Below are 14,473 nucleotides of genomic sequence, written 5' to 3'. Positions count from 1 at the left end.
GGGCATTGGCCAAAACCCGCCTGCGCGGAACGTGGGGTCGGACCCCTGCGGGGCAGGAGGGCGTGGGGGAGCGGGGGAGCGGGCGGACGAATGAGCGCGCGCCCACGGGAGCCCCTCCTGGGCGCCGCGCTCAGAACCCGGCCCACGCGCTCTTCCGCGACTCCGCACTTTGCACCCACTCCCTTAGTTCGGCCCCGCCCCTGCCCCCGCCCCGAGAGGCCAGAGGGCGGGTGAGGGCCGGCCGGCAGAGGCGGATGAACGCTAAGGCGCAGGCGCGGGCGCGGACGCAGCCGGGGGCGTGGCCACACTGCTTCCCCGCGCGCGCACGCGCGAGCTCAGGGCGCACGCGCGGCCCCGCGGAGCCCGGACCCGCTGAGTCTGGCCGCGCTGCGCCGGCTCCCGCCATGGGCCCTGCAGCGGGCTCCGGGATGGCGCGCTACCTCGTGTACTTCCAGTACTTGGGCACGGACTTTAAGTACGTCTGCCGGACCTCCCACCCGTGCCCGCGGCCCCGACGTGGTGGTTGGGGGGAGCTAAACGAGGAGCCGCGCCTCGGGTCAGCCGGCGGGACGCCCCGGGGAGGGAACAGGCGTGGAGGGCCGCAGAGGGCGGGGCGCGGCCCGAACTCCGGCCTCTGACCCGAGCCCGCCTCCGCCCGCAGCGGGGTCGCGGCCGTCAGGGGCGCCCAGCGCGCCGTCGGGGTCCAGAACTACCTGGAGGTGAGCTCGGCCGGCCGGCCGCCCGGAGGGGAAAGAGGGAGAGCTGAGGGAGAGGCAGATGGGAGCCCCCGCGCTGCCCACCCGCCCCAGGCTGCTCTGTCCCCGCAGGAGGCTGCAAAGCGGCTGAATTCGGTGGTGCCGGTCAAGTTCACCATCTCCAGCCGCACGGATGCCGGGGTCCACGCCCTGTGCAACGCGGCTCACCTGGATGTGCAGCGCCGCTCAGGCCAACCCCCCTTCTCCCCAGAGGTCCTGGCAGAGGCTCTCAACGCCCACCTGAGGCACCCGGCCATACGGTGAGCACCCGTCTGCTGCCTCCAGCCTGGTCCACGGTGGGTGGAGGCCGCGAGTCAGGAAGGACTCTCTGGGAGTGAGAGAGCACCAAGGGGTCCCTTGGGTGGGTGGCAGGCGCCTTCTGGTGTAGCTACTCTTGCCCCCACAGGGTACTGCAAGCTTTCCGAGTACCCAGTGACTTCCATGCCCGCCATGCAGCCACATCCAGGACCTACCTGTACCGTCTGGTCACTGGCTGCCACCGGCATGACCACTTGTCAGTGTTTGAGCGAAACCGGTGCTGGGCACTGCAGGCAGAGTGAGTGTGGATGGGAGGCGGGGGGGAGGGGGTGTCAGACCCACCTGGCTGGCTACTCCCTCCCGACCAGTCCCCTGGCTCCCTGCAGCCGCTTGGACGTGGACGCCATGCAGGAGGCTGCCCAGCACCTCCTGGGGACACATGACTTCAGTGCCTTCCAGTCAGCCGGCAGCCCCGCCACGAGCTCAGTGCGCACACTGCGCCGAGCCTCCGTGGCCCCTGACCCAGGCAGCCCCTTCATCCTGCCCCAGGAGAACAGGTAAGGAAGGACACCCCGCACACAGGTCAGAGGCTGAGGGAGCTGGGCTTAGCGCTTTCCCTGGCAAGGGTGGTATAGAGGCAGGACACAGTGGGGGCTGGGGACCCCCTGCTCGTCCTCATGGAGGGATACTAGTCAGCTGAGTGACATGGCCCCAACAGCCGTGCCCGCCCCTGCCCGCCCCCCGGGGTGGGTTCCTGCCATGCGGGGGGGGCAGAGAACAGAAAATGCTCTTTCTCCAAGGGCTCCCTGCCCTGCCCTGCCCAGCTCAGTGTTCGTTGTCTAGTAGATGGATCTTGGCAGCTACTGAAAAGGCTTTGCTGAAGGAGAAGCACCAGGCCAGTGGTTCTAGCCCTACCTGGCAGGGAGTTGTTTCCACCGCCCCCAGCACTGTCCCTGGGGCTTCTGGCCAGTTGTCAGCTATTGACTTCCAGAACCTTCCCAGTGTGAGCCAACACCGAAGGGAGGAGGAACCTAGCCCGGGGCTCGGGCCTCTGCTAGATAAGCTGGCCGTGCTCGCCTCCCTCAGATGCCCCCGAGCCTGCCCCAGGACCCCCGCCCCAGCAGCACCTCCGCCTGAGGGTCCTGTTCCCACTGCCAAGGCCCCCAGAAGGCTCTGCTGCCCCTCCCACTCACACCGTCCCTCCCACCAGCTTCACTTGAGGGTGGGGTGGTCAGTGGAAGCCCCTGGGGTGGAAGAGAGTCAGAGCCAATCTCCCCCAGATCCCTCCCCCTGGCCACCTCCTCGTCTGGGGCCACAGTGTGGACTTGGGCTGCCTGTATTTCTAGGTTGCAGTTCTGGAACCTGGAGTTTGAGAGCCAGTCCTTCCTGTACAAGCAGGTAGGCTCTGCCCTGGGCCTCCTGGGGGCAGGGGTGGCCTGAGGGGCTGGGCACCCGTGGCAATCTTGGCTTTGGGTTGCAGGTGCGGAGAATGACAGCTGTGTTGGTGGCTGTGGGGCTGGGGACTTTGATGCCTGCTCAGGTGAAGGTGATCCTGGAAAGCCGGGACCCCCTGGGCAGGCACCAGGCACGTGTGGCCCCGGCCCATGGCTTATTCCTCAAGTCTGTGCTATACGGGAGCCTTGGTAAGGTGCCTGCACGCGTCCCACTGCCGGACCCCTCCTGACGTTGGGTGCTTGGTGCGGGCGGGGCTCTTGGTGTCAGCACGGCTGCAGCCCGCATCCGTCCTGCTGGCAGGTGGGCATTGAGCCTCCGTTCAGCAGGAAAGCGAGGAAGCCCCAGGTTGGCCAAAGAATCCCCACCTGGAGACCGGCAGCCCAAAAGCAAGAGGCTTGGAGTAAGGTGCCTCCTTCCCCTGGAGCCCTGACCGGGGCCCTAGGACCAAGTTTCCAGTAGAGGAAAAGCAAGTTTCCTCAGCGAGGAGGGAGGGGCCTGAAAGGCAGGAACTCTGCAGCCCGGATGAAGCTGCGGACTTCGGGCCAGGCCCAGCCTCTGCAGAAAACCCCCTGTGCCCTGCAGGGCTTGCTGCACAGAAGCCTCAGACAACCTGCAGATTCCGCGGCTGAGGTCAGGGCGGCCAGGACACACAGCCCTGCTGCCAGACCCTGCCCAGCTCTGGATGCCACATGGGCCTCTTGCCTCCCCTGGCCAGTCCCTGCCCGGCATTCCCACCTTCCTGGGCACCCCGGGCTGCTACGGGTGAACTGCGGGCAAAAGGTCTGCGCATCAAGAAGGGCACAGCCACGCAGCCGCTGGTTCCGTTTTTACTGGAAATGAACACCTCAGGAGCGTCCCTCCGCCCGCTGGGGGCTTGGGAATAGAAATAAAGAATAGAAATCAAGTCCCCAGGTCCGTTTCTTTCCTCAGCCAAGAGCGGCCGGTTGGGCAGGCACAGGACACTGTGGTCTTGCCCTCACAGACAAGGGCCGTGAGCAGCCGGGGGCTCCGCGTCCAGGGACTAAGAGGGAAGAGCTGAGGCACAGACACAGCCCAGGACAAAAGCCTAGGTCCCGTCGGTGACCCGCTGACTTCAGCTGGGGGCCTGGGGGAGGCCCTTCTTGAGCAGCGACGTGAGGTAACTGCCCAGCTCTTCATCCTAGAGCCGGATGCAAGAGGACACCGTCAGCACACCCTCCCTGAGCACACCTGCGGCTCGCAGTGGGGCTCCCCGGGGCGCAGCCCTCACCTGGTAGGTCCAGGACACCAGCAGCACCTTGGTGCCTGGGTCCTCTGAGTGGGCAGCGGCCTGGATGAGGATGGACTCCACAGTCACGGACCCGTCGGGAAGGTGCTGCACGCAGTGGTCCTTGAGGATGCTGCCAGGAGGCACAGTGAGACCCGCACCTCGTGCCCCACTCCCTCCCAGCCTCCGAGCCAGAAGGAGCGGGGCGCCCACCTCTTCAGGTGGCTGTAGACCCGCAGGGCCGTCTCCTGCTCCTTCCGAGGGTCGTGCAGGTGCACGCGGCAGGTGAAGCGCAGCTGGTGCTCAGCCAGGCCCAGCTCCTTGAGGGCCTGCTCCGAGGACACGAGCCGGAAGTTCTGCGGGGCAAGGGCAGGTCAGGGGGCACGGGGGCACGCCTCAGCCCCCCCCCCCAGCACGTGCACACTCACGCCGTCCTTCATGATCAGGGTGCCATGCAGGAGCCGGGGCTTTTTGGGGTCAGGAAGCAGCCCTGTGGAGAAAGGGGCAGGGATGGGAGCTGGCCACCCGCCGCGCCACGGCCCTGCCCCTGCCCGGTGCGCCCTGCCTTGCGTACCCTGCGCCATCTCCCGCTTCAGCAGCCCCAGCGAGATGCCCACGGGGATGCTGGGGCTCGTGGGCAGCGTCACCGTCTCACCGTTGGCCGGCATGTAGCAGTTGACCCCTGGGCAAGAGAGGGAGCGGCAGAGAGCCTCAGTCCAGACCGTCCGGCGCTGCCTGTGCTGACCTCAGGGGTGGACCCTGCCCACATCCCCTGTATCGGCCCAAGCCCCCCCGTGCCTGGGCTGCCTACGGAATTCCTGCTCAATCTTCTGCTTCAGGAACTCCATCTTCTTGGCTTCCCCGTGCACGAGCAGCACGCTCTCGGGCTCTGCCTGGCCCACCAGCTGCATGATGCCCTTGGCATCCGCGTGGGCGCTGAAGGACATGTACTCCACCTGCATCTTGACCTCCAGCTGTGGCGTCAGGACACACGGGCCATGAGCACGAGCAGCGGGTGCCAGGGGCTCCCCACCAACCCCCGAGGGGGCCCGTGCAGCTGCCGGGGAAGCGGGGACTCACCACCTGCCGCCCCTCCATCTCCAGCTTGCGCTGCCCGCTGAGGATCTTATGGCCCACGGTGCCTTGCACGCAGTAGCCAGGCATGATGACCTGCGGGGAGGGCGGCCAAGTCCTGCCTCGGGGCTTCCTCCCTGCCTATCTGAACCTGTACCCTTAAGGGCCACTTTCCTTTGCCAGGGCTCCCTATCCCAGACCCCACTGCACCCGGGGTGGGGGGCTCGGGGTCTCCGCACAAGCCCACCCAGGCCCGAGCACCACAGCGGCTCAGGACGCATCACTGCCTGATGCAACAGGCTGACCCAAAGCAAGGGTCTGAGCCGCCGGGTGAAGACACTGGGCCCCAGGTTACTGAGCCCTGTCCTGACAACCAAGTGTCCCCAAGCCAAACACAGCCCGTTCCCCCACCTCTCTGCCCGACCTCACTGGCCGGCCCTCCTGGGAGGTGGACCTCTTACCATGTTCTTCTCGTTCCCTGCCCACTTCCGGAAGATCTGCAGCGACTGGCCAGCATGCAGCATGCCTGGTGTGGCGAACACCACCTGTGGGGTGCGGGCAGCGGCAGGACAGTAGCCGCCTGTCAAAGAACCAGCACTGGCCACGGGCCAGCTCCTCTGACCCAGAGCCTTCTGACCCTGCACCTGCCACAGGCCCTACCTTCTGACCCCCACCTCGTCTTCCTCCCAGCACCGTGCACCCCACTTCCTGAGGGAGACCTGCAGGCAGAGTCCCTTCCCATGTCCCAGGCATGGAGGAGGGACCGTGTGTGGACAGTCAGCACTTGCCCCAGCCCGGGGCAAGCAGGCCTCGGCTACCACAGGCACCAGCCGGACATCCCCAGCCCCTCCTGGCCAGGGCCTCACCATCGGACCCGGGTTGTCAGCAAATGCTCGGTCGAAGGCTTTGATGTGCTTAAATTCAAACATGTTCCTCTGGACAAAGGTCTTACGGATCTTCTGGTTGGTCCAGGTTATGAAGAGCTTGTAGTAGTGGTTGGCCTTCTCCGTCAAGCCCGTGGAGAAGTAAATGGGGGCCTTTAGGTTCATGCGCTCCCTGTGGACAGGGCAGGGACCACAGTGGAGGAGGCTGCCAGGGAAGGAGCAGCCCACGTCACCCATCACACCTGCAGCTTGGGCTGTGTCTGGCGGAGGAACAACTCCCTGACGTCCCTCACCTCGGCCCACTTCCTTCTAGAAAACGCTGGTTCTGATGAAGGGGGCCCAGAGCACATGGTTCAGTGGGGGTGCCTGGTGTGGAAAAGCACAACACAGGCCTCCTGGCTTGGGCGGGCGCCCCCGCAGGGATCAGACATCCCGACCTGATAGCTGCCGGGGATACAGGCTGTGTTCTGCCGAGAGCCGGACTGAGGACCCTCCCAGAATGGACACAGGCATCCTACAAATGCCCACTTAGGCCAGGGGTCCCAGAACCCAGTCCGGCCGCACCTACCAGAAGGTCTCCAGCAGGATGCACAGCTCCTGAGCGCGGCCCAGGGCAAACACAGGGATGAGCACCTGCAGGGGGAGGGCGGGAGGGCTCAGGCAGGAGTCCCTGGCCGCACTGCCCACCCAAGTTCAGCCACACCTGACCACAGTCGGCCGTGCCCCATGGCTGCCTTCTCAGGGAGCAGCTGCGCTACAGACCGGCCCCGCTGGGAGCCCGGATGGTCAGAGGCTCCGTCCACTGAGAGCTCATAGACAGGCACCCCCGAGAGCCAGAGGCCCTTTGTGAACTATAGGCAAGGCCCCCACACTCTGCCAGAGAGTCTAGCCAGTCCCGGTCTGGGATCTGAGATGACAGGTGAATAAACAGCCCACTAGTCTTCAGAGAAGTTTTCCTCGGAGCAAGTCTCCCTCCCCGCATGCCCAGAACGCACAGCACTCGTCTCCTGACATGCCAGACGTGGCCTAAGGACTGTGCAGCATGGTCAGGGTGGGCACCTGGCCTGCACCAGCTACCTTCCCGCCACGTTCCACAGCTTCGTGGACTTTCTTCAGAAAGTCTCGCTCCCGGCAGCGTTTGGAGTCCCGGATCGTGGTGGCATACGTTGATTCTGTGATGAGCAGGTTGGGGCGGCACCTGTCAATCCAGGCAGCTCTGTAACAGAGGTGGGTGGGGCGGCACCTGTCAATCCAGGCAGCTCTATCATAGGGGTGGGTGTGGCCAGAGGTGGACAACCCACATGGCTAGGAGCAACACAGTGGACCCCACCCACGGCTTCCCTGGACCCCGGGGCAAGCAGCACACTGGGGGAGACAGGAGGAAGAGACTCTGCCGAGCACAGAGGACACGCGGCAGAAACCAACGCACGGACTGCCCAAGCCCCCGGCACCCCACAAGCCTCACCGCACTCCTGACAGTCCCCACAGGACGGAACAAGCACATCAGCTTACTCACCCCAAATGCCGGTCCGGGGTCATATTATAATCACCCTGGCAAAGAATGTGGCAGTGAAACGGGTGTCCCCTCTCCCCAGGCAAGCGGTCGCCCCTGTCCCCCACGTGCTTCCACTGACCGTGTAGACCACAGACTCTGAGCCCACTTTGATCTGGAACATGGCTGCCCCCAGCACGTGACCTGCATAGTAGGCCTTGATTTCAAGTTCGTCGTCCACCTACAGAGGAGAGGACTCAAGTCAGGTCTTCAGGATACGCTGGGCAGGTGGTCAGCTGAAGAGGATGGCAGAGGGACCAAGGAGGGGGACACTGGTGGGGTGGAAGAGGAGAACGTGGTTCCAAGCCTTTCATCATCTCCTGTTCTCACACAGTGTCCAGGTCTCAACCAACAGCAACAAGACACCAGGGAGGAGCTGATGCCGCAGAGAACAAGAGAAACGACGTCTAGAGAAGCAGACTCAGGACCCCCGGAGTCTTCAGACCCGAGTTTGAGGGCTATGATTAACATATTCAGGAAAATAAAAGATAAAATTAAGAATGTTGACCAAAGGGGCGCCTGGGTGGCTCAGTGGGTTAAAGCCTCTGCCTTCAGCTCAGGTCATGATCCCAGGGTCCTGGGATCGAGCCCCGCATCGGGCTCTCTGCTCAGCAGGGAGTCTGCTTCCTCCTCTCTCTCTGCCTGCCTCTCTGACTACTTGTGATCTCTCTGTCAAATAAATAAATAAAATCTTTAAAAGAAAAAAAATGTTCTTGCAAAGTTGCAATTCTGAAAATTAAAAACAAACAAACAAAAAAACATCTGCCTCCGGATCTGGTCAGGATTCTGAGGTCCTGAGATGGAGCCCCGATCAGGAGTGGAGTCTGCTGCGCCCTCTCCCTCTGCCCCTCCCCCCGTTTGTGTTTGCTCTCGCTTGTTTGCTCACTCCCTCTAAATAAACTCTTAAAAAGAAGAAAAATAGAAATTTTTAAAAACCAATCCAAAGAAAGCAGTAAGAGAAAGAAAAAACACAGGCCAGGCAAGACAAATAGGAAGCAAATGGTAAGAGCAGAGCTAAACTCAAAGTTTTCTTATTAAATGCAGGGTCCAAATGCTCCATCTGGAGAAGTTATCAGGAAAAGATTAACACCAACAAACCGTCTTCCGCACTGGCCCACGGCACCAGCGGGATGGGCACGGGCCCGACTCCATACGGCCAGGAAGTTCCGCGGCCACCGATGAGCTCAGAAGCGACATGATCAACAGTAGGAGAAAACCCGGGAACAGCCCTAGGGCCGGCCCTTGTGGAGACACTTCCCATGCACAGGGAATCGCGCTGGAAGACGCAGGAGTTGAAGCCAAACAGTCGAATTCTGCCGTCAGAAGTGCGACAGGGTCCAGCTGACCCAGAACGGCAAAAACAAAGCCAAGGACGGCTGTCTGAGTTTTGTCACGGAAAAGGATGTAGGTGCTGGATTTGGTCACAAAGGTCATGCTGTTAGTGACATTGTTTTAAAGATTTTATTTATTTTATTACATATTCGACAGAGAGAAAGGCAGGCAGAGAGGGGGAAGCAGGCTCCCAACCGAGCAGAGAGCACGATGCAGGGCCTGATCCCAGGACCCTGAGATCATGACCTGAGCCGAAGGCAGAGGCTTCACCCACTGAGCCACTCAGGCGCCCATCAGTGACACTGAAAATTGTCAAAATACCCAATGTCTCTCTTCGGCCTTATACAAAGGCAGAAGGGAAAACCCAGATCCTGAGTTTGATGGTGACAACGTGATAGCGCGACAGTAAGAAATCTTCATACGCCAAGACGCCCACAAAAACAAGCAAACAAATTAGGTGCCACTTAAAAGAGCTACATTTAGAACACGACGCAGGGGGCACCTGCGCGGCTCAGTGGGTGAAGCCTCTGCCTTCAGCTCAGGTCATGATCCCAGGGTCCTGGGATTGAGCCCCGCATCGGGCTCTCTGCTTGGCAGGGAGCCTGCTTCCTCCTCTCTCTCTCTGCCTGCCTACTTGTGATCTCTGTCAAATAAATCAATGAAATCTTAAAAAAAAAAAAAACACCGCAATGCAGTCAAATTGAAAGTAAAGCAATGGAAAAAGACTACGCCAACAGTCGAAGATGGGAAGGTGAGGGGGGTGTGGTATAACCAGAACACAGACTTTGAGGTTAAAGTATTATTAAAGATAAATACACATCGTGCTGACAAGAAGTCCAACCAGAAATACCTGAAAATACATAGATACCTACTAACAAGCAAAACCTACTGACTCTAAGGAGAAACAAACCCAAAACCTACTGACTCTAAGGAGAAACAAACCCACCATCTCTGTGATACATTTCACCCAACTTGATTGTGTTTGCCTGCTTAAACCCTTCACTTCCTTGCTGACCCACACACAACAGTTACTGAGGCAAAACCCAAACCCCACAGCCCAGTACCGGCTGCCCTTCAGGGCCTTTGCCCACTCAATGTCCAGTCTCTGCCCCCCACTGCCCCAGCCGGCACACCCTCTCGGACGCAGTCAGGCACAGAGCCGGGAGGGCAGCAGAGGTCCCACAAGCTTGACGGGTGCTTGGCGCGCTGCCCTGTGTGTACCCGAATCTCGGGCAGGACGGCATGCGCTTGCCCACTGCTGCCTCCCAGTGGACAGTACCCGACACAGAGTGAGGACCCTGTGAGGACCCTGACCTGGACCGTCTGGTGCAGGTGAACAGCCACCACCTTCTTCATACAGTCTTTGATCATCTGGGAGGTGAAGAAGTTGGCCTCGCCCTTCTTGTCCACGGCAATCTTGCGGTAGTCCTCCAGCAGGATGGGGCAGATGGCCTGGGTGGGGTGAGTCATGTAGATGGGCCCGTCGTAGCCCACCATCTCGCTGAAGTAGGGCAGTGCCCCGCAGTGGTCCAGGTGGAAATGGCTGCGGGTGCAACACAGGTCAGCCCAGGGCCACTGCTCCGAACCGAGCCCGCCCCCCTCCACAGGCCTCCACACCAGCACAGCCTCGTGGCCATTCCGCCCACTCATTCATTTGCACACTGACTCCCTAGTGCGATCAGATGCCGTCCTCAGTACTGGTGACAGAAACTACTACCTTCCTGGAACTTGGAGTCTAAATGTCCAATAAATCCGTGGGCACTGACGAGATAATGCTCACGCCGGACAGACACATGTTCTATACAGTAATGACAAATAGCTAAGAAGGGGACAGGGCATCGGACAGTTAGCATCTCTGGCGGATGGGCAGGACGACGCCACGGCATGTGAACCGCAGCAAGAAGACACCGGGGGAAGGGAAAGCTGCGAGTCCACGAATGGAGCAGAGCGGGGTGGGGATGGTCTCCCTGCGGAGGGCCGGTTGCCCAAGCACAGCCCCATCTTCCTGGGGCAGCTAGGGCTCGGGGCTCTCATCCGTGACACTCGAGCCAGAGCCAACAGGCACACACGGCCCAGTGTGCCCCTTGCTCCACCATGCCGACCAAAGCCCACCAAGGAGCAACTGTGGCACTTAGGTCTCAGGCAAACCATCCAGAGTCAGAGAGGGGCAGCCCCGGGGGCGTGCCACATAGACAACCTAGAGCAGAACCCGGGCCTGTGACACCCCACAGCCTGCCGCCTTCCCAGGCCCCGAGTGGCTATCCTGGGCTCCCGAGTCCTCAAGGCGGGGCCAGATGCAAACCCGCACAACACTGACAGCGGAGCGGTGCTCACCTGATGATCACACAGTCCAGGAAGTCAGTCAGCCGGCCGTTGCGGGTGATGTAGGAGAAGTCAGGGAAGCGCCTCTGGCAAACCAAGAGAGAGGATCAGAACACGGTTGCCCTGGGTCTGCCAGCACTCTAGAGAGTGGCTCCCAGGAGTGGGGAGCGAGGGCAGAGGCTGAGCCTGGCCAGCCACAGCATGACCACTGACCGCTCGCAGCCTCCAAGAACACAGGGAGGGAACAAACTGCCAGAACCCATCACCCAGCCAGAAGGCCTGCCTGGGGACCACTGGGCTGCCCCGTAACTCCACGGGAGCCCGAGAGACCCTGCTCTGGCACAAATCGAGCCTTCCACGCAGGGCACCGCATCTGTCAAGTGACGGTGGGGAGCCTGCCGGGGACTGCAGGGATCCCAGGCCCACCGCCTCCTGCCACTGCCCCCTTTCCCAGAGTCCCGACCCCGAGGCTCAGAAGCCTGCGACCCTGCTGAGAACAGCAACAAGGAGCAGCTGAACGAGGCCCCTCCAGGCTGCCTTCCCTCAGGACTCACGTCGTCATTGAAGCCCATGTGCATTCCGCAGTCCAGCATGACGTTCTTGCCCGCGATGGAGACCAGGATGCAGCTCCGGCCCACATCCTGGCCAGCCCCTGAGAAGCAAGATGGGATGGGCTGCTGCCACGCCCACAGCCCTCTGCCTGCCGCTGTAAGCAACGTCCCCCCCCCACCCCACGAACAAGGTCCAGCCACCTGCCTCACAACCCCACTGGGAACTCTGGGTCCCTGACCCTGCAGAACGCTCCGTGGCCTGGGAAAGCCCATGGCTGTTGTTCTGATGACGTGGGAGGCGAGCAGCAGCACCACCGTCTCTACACGCAGGCCACGGAAACGTGCAGGTTGGGGCAACGTGCCAGGGGAGTTCCAGACCACATGCCCTCCCCCCCCACACCTCCCGCCTCAGGCCCTGCCGCCACCGCCCAGGTCGGATGGAACAAGACCCCCACTTCTTGGGGGGGCAGCCCACCCGCTGCGGCCGACAGCAACCTTCAAAGGCTGCGGCTGGGCAGCAGGCGCCGCTGGACTGAGGTCCCGGCACTTCACAGGGGTAGGCCGGCGCCCCAGAGGGCGTCGCTGCCCCTCTTGACAACTCAACTGGGGTCACACCTGGGCCATGGAGACCTCTCCCCCAGGACCTACTCGCAGAAGGCACCAAGCACCTCCAGGTGGTGTCCCTGCAGAGGGACACCTGTGTGGCTTTAGCCTCGCCATGGGGAGACCTGGCCCGAGCTGTCCGGCAATGACGTTACAGGGGCCACAACGCAGATGGCTCACCACCACACCCCCGCAGGGCACCCTGAGCCCAGAACTTAGCCTGAGTCCTATCCACATTCCTGACTTCAAGCCCTACCCATCTGCTCCAGCCCCCGCAGGCCACACTCCAGCCACCTCCGGTAGCCATTTGCCACCTCCTCTGGGGTCTGCAGGCCCAAGAAGAAAGGCATCAGGCCTTGCAGGGCCTGATAATAGCAAATGACCCGCTTTCCATCTTGATCCTACAACCTTCCGTCTGCCAGCCAGAATCAGCGCCTTCTGTTAGCGCCACACACATCAAGGTGGCCCAGAGCAGGACCCAGACTGGTCCTTGAGAAGCTTCAGTCACCCGTGACAACAGCAGGTGACCCCAGCCAAGAGCTTCGTCTGCATGCTTCAGGCCGCCCAGCCAAAGGCCTGGAGATCTCTCATAAGCCTGCTCCTACCCCAGCAGGACAACGTCAGGGTCTCAGCTGTCTGCTCCCTGCTGCACCTTTAGCCCTAGAGCTGTGCCCAGCGCAGAGGCCCTCCAGACGTTTGTGATGGGGTAAGGGGAGGGCTGCCCCTCTTTACAGAGGATGTGAAGGCACAGAAGTCATGGGATCACCCCATGGACACGTGGATCCTAAGCATGGGGCCAGGAATGGTTTTCTGGACTCCAGAGCTCAGTTCTTAGGCACTGGCCTCTACTCCCAACAGGAATCACAACCATCCCAGGGAGCAAGGAGAGTGGTCCAAACAGGGCCGCAGATGTGGGGAACAGAGTCTAGAGCACACACAAACAGGCAGAACTCAGAAGAAAACAAAGATGACTTCACCTCTGCGGAGTCGGTGTCTCAGGGAAAGGAGACAATGACCACGTAGATGAGACACACACTGAGCCCATCAGGTAGAGTTTAGGCCCTGGAGAAGATTAGGGCAGGGGAGGGACACAGAAACTTCCAGATCCACACCAGGGGACGTCCTCTGTAAAATGACTTCTGAGCAGGGTGGAGAGGGACAGCCAGGAGATGGGAGGGGCGGCCGTGCAAAGCCTGCGGGCAGCAGTGACCCAGGCCGCTCTGCACCTGGCCCACAGGAGCAGCGAGCCAGGAGGCAGAAGCTGGCAGAGGAAGGCAAGAGAAGGAGTTCTGCTTTGACGGTGCTACGGCCTGGGGAGCACACCCAGGCGCGCACTGGGGTAAGAGAAGCAGCAGAAAGAACTGCTGGAAAGCGTGATCGCAGGAGGCCCCTGGACGGGGCCAAAGGCAGGCGAGTGTGGGGTCACAGCAGCCAGAGGGGAACCCGTGCCAAAAGCCACGAGAGGCTGTTGAGGGAGGGATCTGTCCGGCACCGTGGAGCAGGGATGTTCAACAGTCAGTGTCCCACGGCCCGGGAGCGGCGTGAGGAGGAGCTCACAGCAGGAAGCACGCAGAGCGGTGCGAGCATCTGCACAGGAAAATGCCCCCCCGCCGGCCCAGTGTAGGAGGCAGGGTCCGGGGCAGCACCGAGCGCGAGCCCAGGAAGAATGCCCGAGAGCTCCAGACGGCCTCCCGAATGCAACCTGATAACCCCGTTGTTCCTGGGGCCCTGGGCTCTCAGGGGCCTTCCCCCCTGCGGGGCTCTGCACTCTCTGGGCTTTGACCCCCTTCCTCGGAAACAAAACAGAACGAAGGCCGCCGCAGAGCCCCAGGGAGACAAGGCTGAGCGGCGCGTGGACGGCTGCACTGGGTAACGGGAAGCCGCAGGTACCGGGCGCGAGGCCGATGCAGGAGGGCAGCGAGGGCCACCTCAGGCATCCATGCACGTGGACAGACGCCGGCGCGGCGAGGACGCAGGCCGGGGCTCTCGGGGTCGGCGTCCGGAGCGCGGACCCACCCTCCTCTCACGGCGAGAAGAGCGGGGGACGCAGCAGCACCGCAGCGGCCGACCCCGCGCCGACCCTCGGGAGGCGGAGCCGGCCCGAGACCTCCGCGGACGGCAGCCGCGGGTCCGCGACCCCGGCCAGCCCTCGGCGCCCGCGCGGCTCGTCCCCGGACCACCGCCCGCCCCGCGCCCGCGACGCCGGCCGAGCGCGCCTCACTCACCCAGGGGAGTGACCCTGATCTCGGGCATGCTGCCGGGCGCGCTCCCACGCCCCGTCGTCTCCGCCCCCACCGAGCCGGCAGAACCACCGCGGCCGCACGACACCCCAGACCCGAGACTCCGGCGCGCCGTACCCCGACCGCCGCGACGTATCGCGCAGGCGCAGCCCCAACGGCGCCAGCTTCCGGTGCGCCCGCCGGAAACGCCGGCCCCAGCGT

The 14,473-nt window shown here is 62.4% G+C and overlaps 2 protein-coding genes across 7 annotated transcripts; one reads left to right on the top strand and one right to left on the bottom strand.

The window, feature by feature from the left end:
- The first annotated feature begins 53 nt into the window (after positions 1–53).
- PUSL1 (pseudouridine synthase like 1) lies at positions 54–3,139 on the top strand. Of its 4 annotated transcripts, XM_045997582.1 has the most exons (8): positions 55–556; positions 662–719; positions 828–1,015; positions 1,162–1,311; positions 1,400–1,570; positions 2,360–2,411; positions 2,494–2,656; positions 2,769–2,911. In XM_045997582.1, the coding sequence occupies exons 1-8, from the start codon at positions 255–257 to the stop codon at positions 2,777–2,779; spliced, it is 1,095 nt and encodes a 364-aa protein (XP_045853538.1). In that variant the 5' UTR covers positions 55–254; the 3' UTR covers positions 2,780–2,911. The 4 variants fall into 4 exon arrangements, with proteins under 4 accessions (XP_045853547.1, XP_045853538.1, XP_045853530.1 ...); XM_045997591.1 differs by lacking the exon at positions 2,494–2,656 and having other exon boundaries at positions 54–556; positions 2,769–3,139; XM_045997574.1 differs by having other exon boundaries at positions 56–556; positions 2,494–2,908.
- A 138-nt stretch (positions 3,140–3,277) lies between these two features.
- INTS11 (integrator complex subunit 11) lies at positions 3,278–14,414 on the bottom strand. Of its 3 annotated transcripts, none has more exons than XM_045997550.1 (17): positions 14,258–14,414; positions 11,433–11,530; positions 10,891–10,964; positions 9,871–10,099; positions 7,307–7,405; positions 7,189–7,223; positions 6,750–6,933; positions 6,241–6,305; positions 5,655–5,844; positions 5,250–5,333; positions 4,795–4,884; positions 4,526–4,688; positions 4,289–4,396; positions 4,143–4,204; positions 3,928–4,070; positions 3,718–3,847; positions 3,278–3,627 (listed from the first exon to the last, which is right to left on the bottom strand). In XM_045997550.1, the coding sequence occupies exons 1-17, from the start codon at positions 14,283–14,285 to the stop codon at positions 3,562–3,564; spliced, it is 1,848 nt and encodes a 615-aa protein (XP_045853506.1). In that variant the 5' UTR covers positions 14,286–14,414; the 3' UTR covers positions 3,278–3,561. The 3 variants fall into 3 exon arrangements, 2 of the variants coding, with proteins under 2 accessions (XP_045853506.1, XP_045853513.1); XM_045997557.1 differs by having other exon boundaries at positions 6,750–6,888; XR_006817407.1 differs by lacking the exon at positions 3,278–3,627 and having other exon boundaries at positions 4,143–4,181.
- Between the last annotated feature and the right edge of the window lie 59 nt (positions 14,415–14,473).

Source organism: Meles meles, chromosome 1 (assembly GCF_922984935.1).
Source record: "Meles meles chromosome 1, mMelMel3.1 paternal haplotype, whole genome shotgun sequence".
NCBI lineage: Eukaryota > Metazoa > Chordata > Mammalia > Carnivora > Mustelidae > Meles > Meles meles.
The sequence above is the reverse complement of the archived record's forward strand: the minus strand, read 5'-3'. Positions and strand labels throughout refer to the sequence as shown.

What these genes read in the sequence shown, in the direction of transcription:
- PUSL1 (XM_045997574.1), top strand. Translation starts at nt 255, where the DNA reads ATGAACGCTAAGGCGCAGGCGCGGGCGCGGACGCAGCCGGGGGCGTGG. An exon ending in AACGAGGAGCCGCGCCTCGG is followed by an intron (nt 557 to 661) that starts GTCAGCCGGCGG and finishes CTCCGCCCGCAG; the next exon opens with CGGGGTCGCGGCCGTCAGGG. An exon ending in GGGTCCAGAACTACCTGGAG is followed by an intron (nt 720 to 827) that starts GTGAGCTCGGCC and finishes CTGTCCCCGCAG; the next exon opens with GAGGCTGCAAAGCGGCTGAA.
- INTS11 (XM_045997550.1), bottom strand. Translation starts at nt 14,285, where the DNA reads ATGCCCGAGATCAGGGTCACTCCCCTGG. An exon ending in CTGGACTGTGTGATCATCAG is followed by an intron (nt 10,100 to 10,890) that starts GTGAGCACCGCT and finishes TTGCACCCGCAG; the next exon opens with CCATTTCCACCTGGACCACT. An exon ending in GAAGCGGGAGATGGCGCAGG is followed by an intron (nt 4,205 to 4,288) that starts GTACGCAAGGCA and finishes CTTTCTCCACAG; the next exon opens with GGCTGCTTCCTGACCCCAAA.